Genomic DNA, 15298 nt, shown 5'->3' on the forward strand with positions numbered 1-15298 from the left:
TTGAACTATTTATTTTCATTTTATTATGATGACAAATCCTATACAACTGTGAGATGATCTCTGGATGAATAAATAAGTAAAATAAATATGGATGAGACTGATTCAGAGATCTCATTATCAGATGTACCAGCATTTGATTCAGTTTTATTAACAACAGTTGATTCTCTAATAAGAAACACTACAGCAGTCCATGTTTCTTTCAGAATACACAAAAATGCCATTAAGATTATTAAACCCTATACTGAATAAATGATAATGTGACATCTGCAAGTACATATTCCTCTGTCTTAAAAGAAAATAACGCAGAACATCTGGAACTGACAAGCGGAGTAAGTGATCATGATAATTCTGAAAACATATTAAAAACAGCTTGCAACGCAAAATTCCTTTGTGTAAATATAAAGTCCTTAAAAAATAAACTTCCGGAACTCCAATACTGGCTGGAAGAGGTAAATTGTAGTTGTTGTTGTTGTTGTGGTCTTCAGTCCTGAGACTGGTTTGATGCAGCTCTCCATGCTACTCTATCCTGTGCGAGCTTCTTCATCTCCCAGTACCTACTGCAACCTACATCCTTCTGAATCTGCTTAGTGTATTCATCTCTTGGTCTCCCTCTACGATTTTTACCCTCCACGTTGCCCTCCAATACTAAGTTGGTGATCCCTCGATGTCTCAGAACATGTCCTACCAACTGATCCCTTCTTCTAGTCAAGTTGTGCCACAAGCTCCTCTTCTCCCCAATTCTATTCAATACCTCCTCATTAGTTACGTGATCTACCCATCTAATCTTCAGCATTCTTCTGTAGCACCACATTTCGAAAGCTATTCTCTTCTTGTCTAAACTATTTATCGTCCACGTTTCACTTCCATACATGGCTACACTCCATACAAATACTTTCAGAAACGACTTCCTGACATTTAAATCTATACTCAATGTTAACAAATTTTTCTTCTTCAGAAACGCTTTCCTTGCCATTGCCAGTCTACATTTTATATCCTCTCTACTTCGACCATCATCAGTTATTTTGCTCCCCAAATAGCAAAACTCCTTTACTACTTTAAGTGTCTCATTTCGTAATCTAATTCCCTCAGCATCACCCAACTTAATTTGACTACATTCCATTATCCTCATTTTGCTTTTGTTGATGTTCATCTTAGCGTATTGTAGTATGCTTATGATAAATGAACATGGTTATCATGTAAGGAATTACAGTTAGAGTACAAAATGGCTATGAATTATTTGCAAGTTACTGCAGGATAAATATGGAACATGGTGGTGTGTCTCTCTACATTAATGAAACACTAAAACTAAATTATTTAATTATAGATGTAAGTGTACTTCATATAGAATCTAGCTTTGAAGTTGCTGCAGTACTATTACCAAGGATGGAAATTATAAGAGTGTCTGCATATCATCCTCCCAATCGCAATGAAGAATCATTTATACAAAGTCTTCAGAAACAGTCTTGATTCAAGTACAAAAATTGCAGAGTTTTAATGTTTGGTGACATTTCTACAGATATTAATTTTAGAAGTAGAACTGTAAGTAATTACTCAATACATTAAGGTCACTAAATTTTTACTATATAAATGACAAGCCCATCTTTAATTTTCACATGAGTAGATAACAGTTTAATATAATCACACTACATATTTCTGACCATGAAGGGCTATGGCTTAGAATTCCTATGGATCATAAAACAGATATATGTCAGGAAAGAATAATCAGCCCCATAAATGAACAGAAGCTAAACAAACTAAAGTCTATATTAACATTAATAGAATGGAATGAACTATTTATACATGATATGGATGCTAATAAGTCAACCAAAAGATTTTTAGAAATGGTAACTGAAATCTTTGAAAAACTATTCCCTAGATATCATAAGAAATATTACAAGCATAACCCGCATTCTAAACCAGGAAGTTTAAAACACTGGTACACATCACAACTAAATACCGCAACTTAAGAATCTTGATGCTCCTGTATTACGAAAACACAGTAAAGCAGGTGGCATAATCCGTTATCACTTCAGGCAGGGGGGGTTATCTTTGTAGTCTTGGATGTTATTGAATTTAGAATACATTAAAATTCAAGAGTAAGTAACACAGACATTTTTTTGTTTTCTCCAAAAAACTTCCTGCCTGGAGATACAGGCCTCCAAAGATGACACTGTGAACACCATTTTCAAGATGAGAATTTTGGAAAAAATCTATAACAGTTCTAGATATTTTGTTACAGTTTATTTTTATTTGAAAGATAATTGCTTTATGATTACAATGGTATCCTCCGTCTGGACATATCTGCCAAAGTTCTTTTACTGTCACCTTTCGAATTCTTTTTTATAATTTACACATTTTTTTCCCCAAAAATGTCAAGTCAATCAAGAAAAGTCAGATTTTTTTCTGTTGATTAGTACCATGGAGTACTACATTCTCTGTAAAGGAGAGCTTCCACTTTTAAGTTGGACAGGTTTTATTTTAAACAATAATTTTTTTTTAACTTTCAAAGGTAATGGATGTCTTCACTGAAGTTATTTCTTACTAATTTCTTTGTTACAATGTTTATTTCTATTGTCTTTGTTGCAGTTATTTCTTATCACTTTTTTTGTTGCAGTTATTTCTTTTCACTTTCATTGTTGCAGATATTTCTTACACTTTGTAGTAGTTTCTCGTCAGTTTCTTTGTCGTGGTGGTTCATGGCAGGTTTCTGTGTTGTAGTTGTTCAGTGCTAATTTGTTTACTGAAGAGGCTTTTAAGAAATCTAAGACCATCCAGTGAGTTCTGTGTTTTTGTGAGGAATTTGCCAGTTGACAACTGCAGTGTGTTTTGTGAAAAGGACTGTTTAAAATGTCTTCTGACTGGAGCCACATGAGAGTGAAGTGTGCATATCCATAAAAGAATGATGTATAAGACAAACTAAAAAACAGACTTTGTTCAGGTTGGGAATAAGTGTTCTCATTTGAAGACTCTGTTTCAAAGTGAAGATGCTTCCTACGACGACTTTTTGAGTTCTAAATGTTTTGGCAGAATAACAACAATGATAATATCTGAACAAGGTGAAGCCTCCCAGGTGCAGATGATGCAGATTTTTCATCAATAGAGGAAGAATTATATACCCGGAAACAGTCAACTACAGAGGTCAGTGTTAGTGCTGTTAAGAAACTGTGGTCAGTGAAGTCGAGTCATAAGCTCTATGCGTCAAGAAAGCGCAGAGAAATTACTAAAGCTATGGATGAATACACTACAGCAAAACTGACCACTCTCTTCATAGTAGAAATTCCATTTTCAGAAGAAAATAAACCAAAGCATTCTTGCACCTCTTGCCAGGAATTTTTCACAAATTTCAATTCAGCTGTTGAATATTGTGCATTGTACAGTGTAAAGGTGCAAGTTTTAGTTATTATTCCAGAGACATTTTCAAAGAAAACAATTTTGAACCACCTTCCATCAATATCAAAGTACATGGTAGACAAATCGAGAAATGTGAGGTGTGAAAAGGAGTCTTTGGAAGACCAGATCCCTATTATGGTCATCCAGTAGCAGCAGCTGAAGTTCAAATAGTGCAGTCATTTTATCTTGAAGATAAATGGGACTGTTCTCGCCAGAGTGCCAACAAAAAAGACACTATAACTGTAACAGCTGAAGGTCAAAAAGTTGTGAAAGTGAAGAGGTACACAACTTGCTGTATTAAAGAAACTCTTGCAGTTTATAAGAGCAGCTATACAACTTCACACATTGGAAGAGCACCCCCCACCTAGAGATGTCTGTTTATGTGTGTACTGCACAAATTTTGGACTTTGTGTGGCAACTTTGAAGAACTTACTGGAGCACTTGACATATGACACCTTGGTCGGGCATATGGTGCCATTTAGTAGTCTGTAACATAAACCAAGAGAATTGTTTGTTTCAAGAATGTGGTGACTGCCCTGGAAATGGAGGACTGTCTTTACAGACACTTGGCCTGGAAGACGTAGCAGATAACTCTGCAGAAATTACATATGCAACAGCAGAAATTACATATGCAACATGGAAGGAAAATAAACTAATTAAGAAAACTGTTGCCTTTGACAGTTTCAGTGATGAACTTGGTAAATGGTCATTGAAAGCAGTAACACACCAGCATCTGAAGAAATTGCAACAACAACACACTGCAGAAGTGAAAGGGTGTGTACAGGCTGAAGAACTATGTTTGGTGCTTCACTGTGATTTTGCTGAGAACTGGCCTGTAATTCTCCCACAAGAAGTACAAGGGTATCATTGGAGTAATGACCAGGTTTCAATTTTTACAGGAGTGACATATTTTCAAAACAAGACCACAAGTGTTGCAGTAATAAGTGATGACACAGGACACGACTCAGCACGTGCTTTGTTACCAATGCGCAAAATTCTTCAACTACAAACAGGGGCAGAGAAGATCACCATTATCTCTGATGGTGCTCCTCGTCGTTTTCAAAGTTATTATCAGCTGTTCGAATTGAAACAGTCACTTGTGCCAACTGACGGGGTATACAGTGCCACTGGTCACAGCAAGAGGCCTTGTGATGGTGTAGGAGGCTGCTGAAGCACCATGCTACAAAATGTAATCTTCCCAGACCAAATACAGCTGTGAATAAGATTGCTTAGGATTTTATGAGAGTTTTGAAATCTTACACATCCACAGCCCTCATTCTTCTGTCCAAAGAGGAAATCAAAGAATTCTGTGAGCAGAAAAAGAAGAATGGTCCAAACAAACTACTACTATGAAAGGAATTCAAAAGACACATTTTTGGACTCAGAATAAGGGGAGAACTCATATTGCAAGCACTTTAAACAACAAGAAAGAAGAAATTTCGTTTGTTCGGCCAACACCTCAGAAACAGCAGGATAGTAATCAGATTCACAACTTTACAAGGGGGGTGTTTGTGGTGTGTGTGTATGACTGTGACTGGTGGATTGCAGAGATTATAGACACCAGTTATGAGCTGAATGACAGCAACAATGCCATCAATACTCACTTCCTATTCACAATGTTTTGAAGATTGCAACTGCTCCAGTTCCTATTGGTTCAACAGGAAGGCATCATTGTATGTCAAAGGAAGATACTGAAGCAGTGGAACACATTTTTAATTCATTGACTGACTAATTTCTGTCCAAAACAGAGTGCACAGAAGTAGTATAAATTGAAACCTTGGGCCTTTCACATACATTTTGGAATCATTTAAAATGCTTGAAAAATGAGTCTCTTACTCATCTTTCAAATCCAAAATTATGTTAAATAAGGGTAGGTTTTGATTTTTATGAGACTGTTATGTGATAATAAAAAGGGTTTTATGTATGGCAAAAATTTCAATTGTTTATAAAACCTGTTCAACCCAAAAGTGGAAGCTCTCCTTTTCAGGCAATGTAGAATTATATGGTACTAATCAACAGAAAAATAATCAAAATTTTATGGATTGGCATTTTGGAGAAAAAAAAAATCCATAAATTACAAAAAAAGTTCACAACTCTATAGTAAAATAATTCTGATAGATAAGCCCAAATGGAGGATTTCTTTGTAATACTGAAACAATTATCTTTCAAATAATATTTTAAAAAAACAAAATAACTAGAACTGTTCCAGAGATACAGCATTTTAAAATTTTTTCCAAACTACGCATCTTCAAAATGGCGCGTGCAGTGTCATCTTTAGAGGGCTGCATCTCGGAGCAGAAATTGTTTTGGAGAAGCAAAAAAATACGTGTTCCTTACTTAGTCCTTCATTCTAACATATGCTAAATTCAATAACACCTGAGACTAAGAAAGTAAGATTTTTTCCTAGCCTGCCTGAATTGATATGGACTATGCCAGATAGGTATAAACACAAGACCATAAACAAGCACTACATGTTTTTAGTCTTCTTCAGTTACTTATTTTAACACTTGCTGTAAAAGTATCTTATTAGTGGCTTTTCATTAATCTCAGTCTTTGTACGTGTGTTACTGACTCAAGTGGTCTGTTGTTCATGAATATGCATATGCCGTTCATCCAAGCCTCATGCCTCAATAGTGTGTTTACATTTTGCGGCATGTAGTTGCAGCTGTAGTTCTTATAAAGCTAAGTACTGACAAAGTTATTTGTGCGCTGTTATACAGTTGTTAAATTTAATAGTTTTCAGCAGTATTTCATTCTGTTTGTGGCAAAATAACAATTTAATAAACTTTTGGAAACATTCACTTGCTGTGTTTTTTTAGTTTTCTGTGTGTTGGAGTCATTTAGTAAATTTTGTGCTTTATTTTTCAGCCACTGTTTCCTATTGTTTCTAGTGAAATATTTCAGTAAAATTTTCATTCACTGTTTTAACTTTGTTGAGTGTTCTAGTGGCTGCTTGTATTTTTAGTTTTAGCTAATTCTTTTGTGAAGTTTTGTTGATATTGGTATTAGCTATGCCTTGGTGTAGTAGTATTAATACAAGTAGTAAGTAGTTTCTTTCTTAGAAGACAGAGAATTTTGAGACCTCTATTGATACTATAAATAGTCCTACTGGTATAACTGAACTTACGTAACATATAGTTTTTTCCAGTAACTGTAAAATTTAACCATGAGTGAGAAGTGTGCGCTCGGTCATAGGTTTGTGAGTAGTGGGTTAAAGTGTGGGATTTGCTCAAAGTATTTTCATTGGGGTGGGGGGTGGGGGGGGGGATGCAGTGGAGAAGACAGTGGGCAGTCTACTGAGATCCTCTCCTGGGAGTGCAGAATCTGTAGTAGAAGTAAGTTGATAGTGGAGCAGGAGCGTAAGATCTGTGCCCTTCAGGTGCAGTTACAATGCGCAAAGGAGAAACTAGATAGGTTGAGGGGCGTGAAGGGTGGTGGGGAATGGGAACTGGCAGTTGGCAAGAAGGCAGCTAGGAGGAGGAGGTATACTTTGCGTATATGCAATAGATTTCACCAACTGTCAGAGTTGAGTGGAGAGGAGCCTCTTGTAGCTGTAGATGTAGGGAACATGCAGCAGTCCTCAGCAGTTAGGAGTCCTAGGTCAGTTGCAAAGCCTATCAGAAACAAGAAGATTCTGCTGCTAGGTAGTTCGCACGGTAGATATGTGGGACAGTAGTTGCAGAAAGTGTTGGGGAGTGAGTACCAGGTCACCAACATTATGAAGCCTACTGCAGTGTTGGCTCGGGTAACGGACAGCATAGGGGAGTTATGTAGGAATTTACGAAGGAAGATCAAGTAGTGATAGTGGGTTGAGCAGGGACGGGGAATATGATGTAGGTGGTGACGTGGTAAAGATTGCTACTTAAACTGGTGGTACTAATGTGCATTTCGTGCAATTGTTTCAGCGTCATGATTGGCCTCATCTTAATGCAGCTGTTAGGCACGTTAACATGGGACTGTAGAGGGCACTGATAGCAGAGTAGATCGGGTTTCACTCGGCATGGAATGCACCTCAACATATATTCGAAGGGGAGGCTGGCAAAGCTTATAGGTGACAGTGTAGTGGGTGGTGGTAGGATCATTCATGGAAAAATTCCTCTAGTAATTGGTGTTAGAGCTGCACCTTTTTTAGACTGAAGTTAGCTGATAGGTATACTTGCTAAAAGGAAGTCCCTCTAATAGAGTGCTCACCTTCAGAGGATATCATGTTTCCAAGTAGAGAAGGAATTAGCATATTTCATCAAAATATAAGAGATATTAGAAATAAAGTTAGTGAACTGCTTATAGATGTTAACTCTGAAATTATTTGTATATCAAAGCACCACTTAAATAATTTGATGATTCAGAGGCTTCCTTCATGAGGATACAGATTAGCTGACTGTTTTTGAAGTTCTTTGCGAGGTGGGGGAGTCGCTATGTAAGTAAAAAACAGTATTCCATTTGAGTCCTTGACGTATCACGACACTGCACTGAACAGATAGTTCAATGTTGTGCAGGGGCAGTTGAATTTAGTGAAACTAAACTTCTAATTGTTGTTGTTTGTAGGTCCCCTAACTCTGACTTGAGAGCATTTCTGCTCATGATAGAGAGGATTCCTGATTCACTTTGTAGGAAGTACCAGAAATATAAATTTTGTATATGATGGTGCAAGAAAAAGGGTGTTGGTAGATCTAAATTCGTATGATCTGATGCAGACTGTGTTTTTTCCAACTATGGTGCAGGGGAACAGTAGCACAACCATAGACAATATTTTTATTCATTCTTCATTACTAGATGGGCATTCTGTTAGTAAAAGGGTGAATGGCCTTTCAGACCATGATGCACAAATTTTAACACTAAAAGGCTTTTGTACTCGAACAAATGTAACATGTAACTACAAACTATGTAGGAAAGTTAATCCAACAGCAATAGAGTGTCTTTTTATACCTTGTCAAGGAACAAGAGTGGCAGGATGTTTACAGTGCTGATAACATAGATGACAAATATAATGACATTTCTCATGCTATTTGAGAGTTGCTTTCCATTAGAACGTTCTCAACGGAGTACAAGTAGTAATAGGTAGCCCTAGTGGCTGGACAGTGGGATAAGGATATCATGTAGAACAAAGCAGGAATTATATCAAAATGTTACAAGTAGTCTCAATCAAGCTACAGTATCCCATTACAAACAGTATTGTGAGGTGCTTAAAAACGTTATTAGGAAGGAAAGAGCGTGTGGTATGCAAATAGAATAGCTAATTCACAGGATAAAATTAAAACCATGTCATCAGCTGTGAAGGAAGTGTCTGGTCAGCAGCACAAGGTCAACAATATAAAATTAGTTTGTAGTAAAAATATTTGTTACTGATAAGTCAGATAAATGTACAGTATTCAACAATCATTTTCTTAGCATTGCTGGTGAATTAAATAAAAACTTAGTTTCTACAAAGAATCATATAACTCTCTTGGAAAATGCCTTTCTGAGACTGATGTCTGAAATACTCCTCTGTGATACTGAAGAGGGGGAGACTGAGGCAATAATTAAATCACTAAAGACTAAGGGCTCTCATGGATATGATGGAGTACCTAGCAAAATATTAAAGTATTGTGCTGCACATGTTAGCTCTGTATTTAGCCATACTTGTAATTTTTCCTTTAGGAATGGTCAGTTTCCTGAACGATTAAAGTACTCAGTAGTGAAGCCTCTTTATAAAAAGGGAGAAAGGGATAATGTAAACAATTTTAGACCTATTTATATTCCATCAATGTTTGCTAAAGTTATTGACAACACTGTGTATGTAAGGATAATTTATCATTTTATATCACAATTTGCTATCCAATGTACAGTTCAGCTTTAGAAGTCGTTTAACAATTGAAAATGCTATATTCTCTTTTCTCTGTGAGGTACTGGATGGGTTAAACAAAAGGTTTCGAATGCTAGGCATGTTTTTTAATTTAACTAAGGCGCTTGACTGTGTTGATCACAAAATATTGCCCCTGAAGTTGGACCATTACGGAATACAGAGAGTAGCTCACAATTTGTTCACCTCTTGATTCAGCAACAGCCAGCAAAGGGTCATTATTCACAATGTTGAGAATGGCTGTGGTGTCAGGTCTGCGTGGGGTACCGTCAAGTGGGAGGTGCCCCAGGAATCAGTGTTGGGGCCACTCCTGTTCCTGATTTATATAAATGATATGCCCTCTAGTATTAGGGGTAACTCTGAAATATTTCTGTTTGCTGATGACACTAGCTTGGTAGTAAAGGATGTTGTGAGCAACATTGGCTCTGTTTCAAATAATGCAGTTCATGACCTAAGTTCATGGCCTGTAGAAAATAAACTAACACTAAATCACAGTAAGACTCAGTTTTTACAGTTTCTAACACAGAATTCAGCAAAAACAGAAGTTTTAATTACACAGAATGGGCCTATGATTACTGAAACTGAACAGTTCAAATTTCTAAGTGTTGTGGAAAGTCCACATCTGGGATCTTGTTCAAAGATTTAATGCTGCCGTTTTTACTATTCGAACGGTATCCGAAGTGAGTGATCGTTCGACACGAAAATTAGTCTACTTTGCTTATGTCGTATGGTATTATATTGTGGGGTAACTCTTCCCATTCTAAAAGGATATTTTTGGCTCAGAAATGGTCAGTTCGGGCAATAAGTGGTGTAAGTTCATGAACCTCTTGCTGACCCCTGTTCACGAGTCTGGGTATTTTGACACTGGCCTCTCTCTCTCTCTCTCTCTCTCTCTCTCTCTCTCTATATATATATATATATATATATATATATATATATATATATATATATATATATATATATTCCTTACTGTCATTTCTTGTTAACAATATTAGCTTATTCCCAAGAATACACAGCTTTCACTCGGTTAATACATGGCAAAAATCAAACCTGCATTTGGATCCAACATCCTTCACTCTTGAGCAGAAAGGTGTGCAGTATACTGCTGCATCCATAATAAGCTACCACAAGAATTCAAAATCTCAGCAAAATTCCACGCACTTTCACATCGAAACTGAAGAGTTTCCTCATGGTTCACTCCTTGTATTCTGTTGAGGACTTCCTTGAAAAATTAAGCTGATTCTTATGTTATATGGTTGATTGTGTTTACTTAAACTTATGGCTTGACTTTTTGGGTTCATAAACATTTTATTTTATGTTATTGCTTTTATGTTGTAATTTCATGTACTGACACATTCCATGACCTTGGAGATTTGCTCCTCAATTTGGTCCTAAAGAACTTGACATGCAAATAAAATAAAATAAATATCTACAGTCAAGACAGCACTATACAAGAGACAGCTCTATGCAAGGCCAGTGATGGATATGTTCTTAACTTTTTAAATAACGTAAACCAGCATGGAAAAGCATCAAAGCTGAAATAAATTGACAAAAGATAGATTACAGTATCCAGTTCCTCCTGATATACCAAATAAATTCTTTGCAGAGTCTAAAGTAGACACCAACATTAAGGTTGACGTGAGCAAGACTGAATACTGCAACCATTACCCAATAAATCATCTGAATGTTTTAAATGGAGTCACGTAACTTGCCGACGTGTCAGTGAAGCAATAACTAATTCAGTAATTCCTGAACTGAAGACCATATGACTTTTCTAATTTTTCATAATCAAGCCAGTCGATAAGTTAGATAGCGCAGCAATTACCAACTCATTTCACTAATCCAAATTATTTATAAAATAACAGCACTGTACACACCATCAGATGAACCAATATTTTGAATATAATAACCTAATCTGCCCTGCACAGTATGGCTTTCAATCCACCTACTCTACTCCGAAAGCAATTGACAGGACCATAACAAAAGTATAAGACTGCTGCGTCAATGCGTTGAGGGACACTACTGGATTTAACAAAAACCTCTGACACATTGCCCCACACTCTTCAAATAAGAATATGGAATAGGGTAGAAAGCCCTCCTGCAGTTATACCTAAGCAATAGAAGAGCTCATTTACTGTGTGTGAGAATAACAAAAAATCAATATCCTTTACCCATTAAAAAAGGAGTGCCTCAGGACTCCGTTTTTGGCTCTTTTCTGTTATCTATATAAATAAATGGTCTGCCTTACATACTGCCCTGTGATGCTCTACTACATGCAGATGACACCACATTAATTGCTCAGATGAGTTACAATTGGAAGTAGCAATGACAATAAACACCTGTACCTCCCGATTTCAAGTTAATGCATTGCACATAAACAGTAGCAGAACATAAAACATTGTATTTAATCTGAATGCCCCCCAAGAAAGAAAATAAATCAGTGAAACTTCTTGGATTCCTTACTGATCAACTTCTAAGCTGGGTTACACAAACAGATAGCTTATGCTCCAGACTTGCACATGCGAGTTAAATGCTGTATAAGCTGAGAGGCTGTATAAGTGGAACTCTGCTGTTGTGGGCATACTTTGCTTTTTTTCAGTTCCCACCTGTCATATGGAATTTTGCTATGGGGACACTCACCTGGATCTGAAATTGTCTTTAAATGCCAAGAAAGGCCATCACACATTGTGGGAGTTACACTATGAGAGTCATCTACATGATTACTCTGCTATTCACAGTAAAGAGCCTGGCAGCGGATTCAAAGAACCATCTTCAAGCTGTCTCTCTACCATTCCACTCTCAAACGGCGCGTGGGAAAAACGAGCACTTAAATTTTTCTGTGCAAGCCCTGAATTCTCTTATTTTATCATGATGATTATTTCTCCCTATGTACATGGGTGCCAACAGAATGTTTTCGCAATTGGAGGCGAAAACTGGTGATTGGAATTTCATGAAAAGATCCTGTCGCAACAAAAAACACCTTTGTTTTAATGATTGCCACTCCAATTCACTTATCATGTCTGTGGCACTATCTCCTGTATTTCGCGATAATACAAAACAAGCTGCCCTTCTTTGTACTTTTTCGATTTCGTCCGTTAGTCCCACCTGATGCAGATCCCACACTGCACAACAGTGATGTAAGCAGTCTCTTTAGTAGACCTGTTGCACCTTCTGAGTGTTCTGCCAATGAATCACAGTCTTTGGTTTGCTCTACCCATGACATTATCTACGTGATCGTTCCAATTTAGGTTATTTGTAATTGTAATCTCTAAGTGTTTAACATAGGCTAGTTGAATTCACAGCTTTCAGATTTGTGTCACTTACTGTGTAATCGAAATTTAGTGGATTTCTTTTAGTACTCATGTGAATAACTTCACATTTTTCTTTATTCAGGGTCAACAGCCACTTTTCGCATCATGCAGATATCTTACCTAAATCATTTTGCAATTTGTTTTGATTATCTGACAACTTTACAAGATGATAAATGACAGCATCATCTGCAAACAATCTCAGACAGCTATCAATATTGTCTCCTATATCATTAATATAGATCAGGAACGTCAGAGGGCCTATAACACTTCCTTGGGGAACGTCAGATATTACTTCTGTTTTACCTGATGCCTTTCCGTCTATTACACATTACTTCAAGGAAATGAATATTATGACATTACCTAGTTTATAAATTTATAATTACCTAGTATACACCAAAGAAGACAAATACTCTTGACCTTAGGATGTCAATAAACCATTATAAAACTAGGCACAGACACGCAACTGACAAGCAATATGCCAGATTAGCAGAGGTCTACAAGAGCTATAAATATCTTGGTCTCAAACATTTTAACAAACTACCTAAAAATGCACATTCAGTGCTCCTGAATATATTTAACAGTGTAATAACGGAGTGGATAAAAAGTAAGCATTCTATACAGTGAAGGAATTTCAAGAATGTACAATAGATGACAAGATACAATACAGTTTTGAGATGGGAGTACACAAAACTATAAACCATAATATTTTATGAAGCTAACAGTGTGATATATTGATTTACTTTGTTATATTGTATAAGGCAATATAGATGAAAACTTTGTGATCATTATAATTATTTACAAATTATTTAGGTATAAAAAGATATTAATGTAATATGCTGATTCATTGTGGCATACTGTATTAGGTTTGAAAGAAATTGATCAGTTTGTATAACAATTTACATTCCTAACGAAGTTAGCCAAGTAAAAGCCTGCTTCAGACATAATTAGGGAAGTGACGAAGATTGAGTTTAACGTCCCATCAACATTGATTTCATTAGAGATAGAGCACAAGCTCAGAATCTGCCAAGGAGGTGGAAAGAAATCAGACATGCCTTTCAAAGGAACCATCCTGGAATTTGCCTGGACCGATTTAGGGAAATCTTGGGAAACCTACATCTGGATGGCCAGAAGTTGGTTTAAACCGTCACCTTCCTGAATGAGAACCCAGTATAATCAGGTAAGGATCCTTGTAAAATCACTGTAATTTGAAACTCTCAGTGTATATGAATTTTATACGACAACACTGATTGCACGTAAACACGTTGAAAGATGAATAAATGTTCTATTTCACAAGCTAGACAGCCACACAAATTTTTATCTAAAAATGCATCATGCATCTATATGATAGACATAATAATCTATATTTTTTAAAAAAATGCAATGTGATGTTAGTAGTATGAGGAATAATTGTGACATAGAGGACCTACCATTACAATACAATAAAATGAAACTAGGATGTTATCTCAACCAAAACATGTTTGTGTCAGAAAGGTTCATACTAACCAATATAGAAATAAAATTGTTTAACAAATTACTACAAAGCATAAAATCTATACGACCTAAATAACAGTGTATTTGAATTATGGATAGGAAAAACCTACAGTATCACTGTTTCTAATCAATGAGTGAAAGTGAATGTTTGCAAACATGAACATTCTTCCTTCTTATCACTAGTTTACGTTGAATGTCCGACTTCGTCTAGTACATCGTACTGCATATGATCGAATGGGCAGCTGGAACGTCTGACAAGAAAGAGGTGACTTTTAAGGCTGATTAAAAATTAATTACATTTAGTAACGTAAGCCATGATTGTTTGAATGTATGCGATTTCTGTAAAGTTATTACTTATCTTACCGTTTCTTCCGCTACTTGACATTTTACAGGTGGTAAATCCTTGGTGCTTTTGATCGACGCCTTTGGTACTGTTTGAGCTGTTTTACGGATTTCATTTGCCAAGCATAAGGTTGTGTACAATTCTGGGACAGCATATTTATGCGGAGGTTCGCCTAGGTCACTAGTTTTACTGCTTGTTGTTGAATACAAACTATGGACATCGACACATTGGGATAGTCCCTTATGTCGGCTGACTGATACTGGTTGCTCGACATTTCTAACTAACGATTTTTTCGCCTGAGATTTCTTGGGCGATTTTTTAATTGCTCCGGTTCTTGAGCTACAGCTATGCCGTGATACGGAGTTTGATCTAACGGGTATCCGAGATGGAACTGACACTTGTGTATTAAGTTTTATGTCATCTTTGAAAGTCACACGCTTCTCACTTTTTGCGCCAAGCTCCTTATTTGATGCCATAACTACAACAAAAATGTCATTTACAAAAACGTTACTTGCTGTACTAGTATTTTAAACACACTGGCGTAAAAGAACAACAAGAAGCCAAGGACTCATCTTCCACTGTTCCCGCGAAAACAAAATACAAACAGTAAACATACACCGCAGTGAATAATTATGGAGATGAAAATTTGTCGATCAAAACCTTCGAGTTTCGACCATAAATCTATGGTCGAAGATCAGAACGAAGTACACAACTACTATACAACTGGTATTTAATTGAACCTGAATGCCTTAATTATTCTACAAATATTGTTTTGCAACATACGTACTGACAGAGATGGAGGTAAAAAAATTTTACGTCCGTAGTAACAGAAGACATTTTGTTCAATAGCCAAGAGAAGTTAGCAAGAAATCTGAGGCCACCTGTCCCCCTAGACGTAGAACTTCTTACACCTAACTAACTTTA

General features: G+C 36.5%; 1 protein-coding gene across 2 annotated transcripts in view; it reads right to left on the reverse strand.

Moving 5' to 3' along the window:
* LOC126455850 (uncharacterized) overlaps positions 1 to 14953 on the reverse strand; it is a 36336-nt gene extending 21383 nt beyond the window's left edge. For both annotated transcript variants that reach the window (XM_050091611.1, XM_050091610.1), the window contains exon 1: positions 14395 to 14953. In XM_050091611.1, the coding sequence (XP_049947568.1) occupies positions 14395 to 14850 (456 nt within the window). In that variant the 5' untranslated portion in view covers positions 14851 to 14953. The remainder of the gene's footprint in view (positions 1 to 14394) is intronic.
* Positions 14954 to 15298: the final 345 nt, after the last annotated feature.

The sequence above is a fragment of the Schistocerca serialis genome, chromosome 2 (assembly GCF_023864345.2).
Source record: "Schistocerca serialis cubense isolate TAMUIC-IGC-003099 chromosome 2, iqSchSeri2.2, whole genome shotgun sequence".
Classification (NCBI taxonomy): Eukaryota; Metazoa; Arthropoda; class Insecta; order Orthoptera; family Acrididae; genus Schistocerca; species Schistocerca serialis.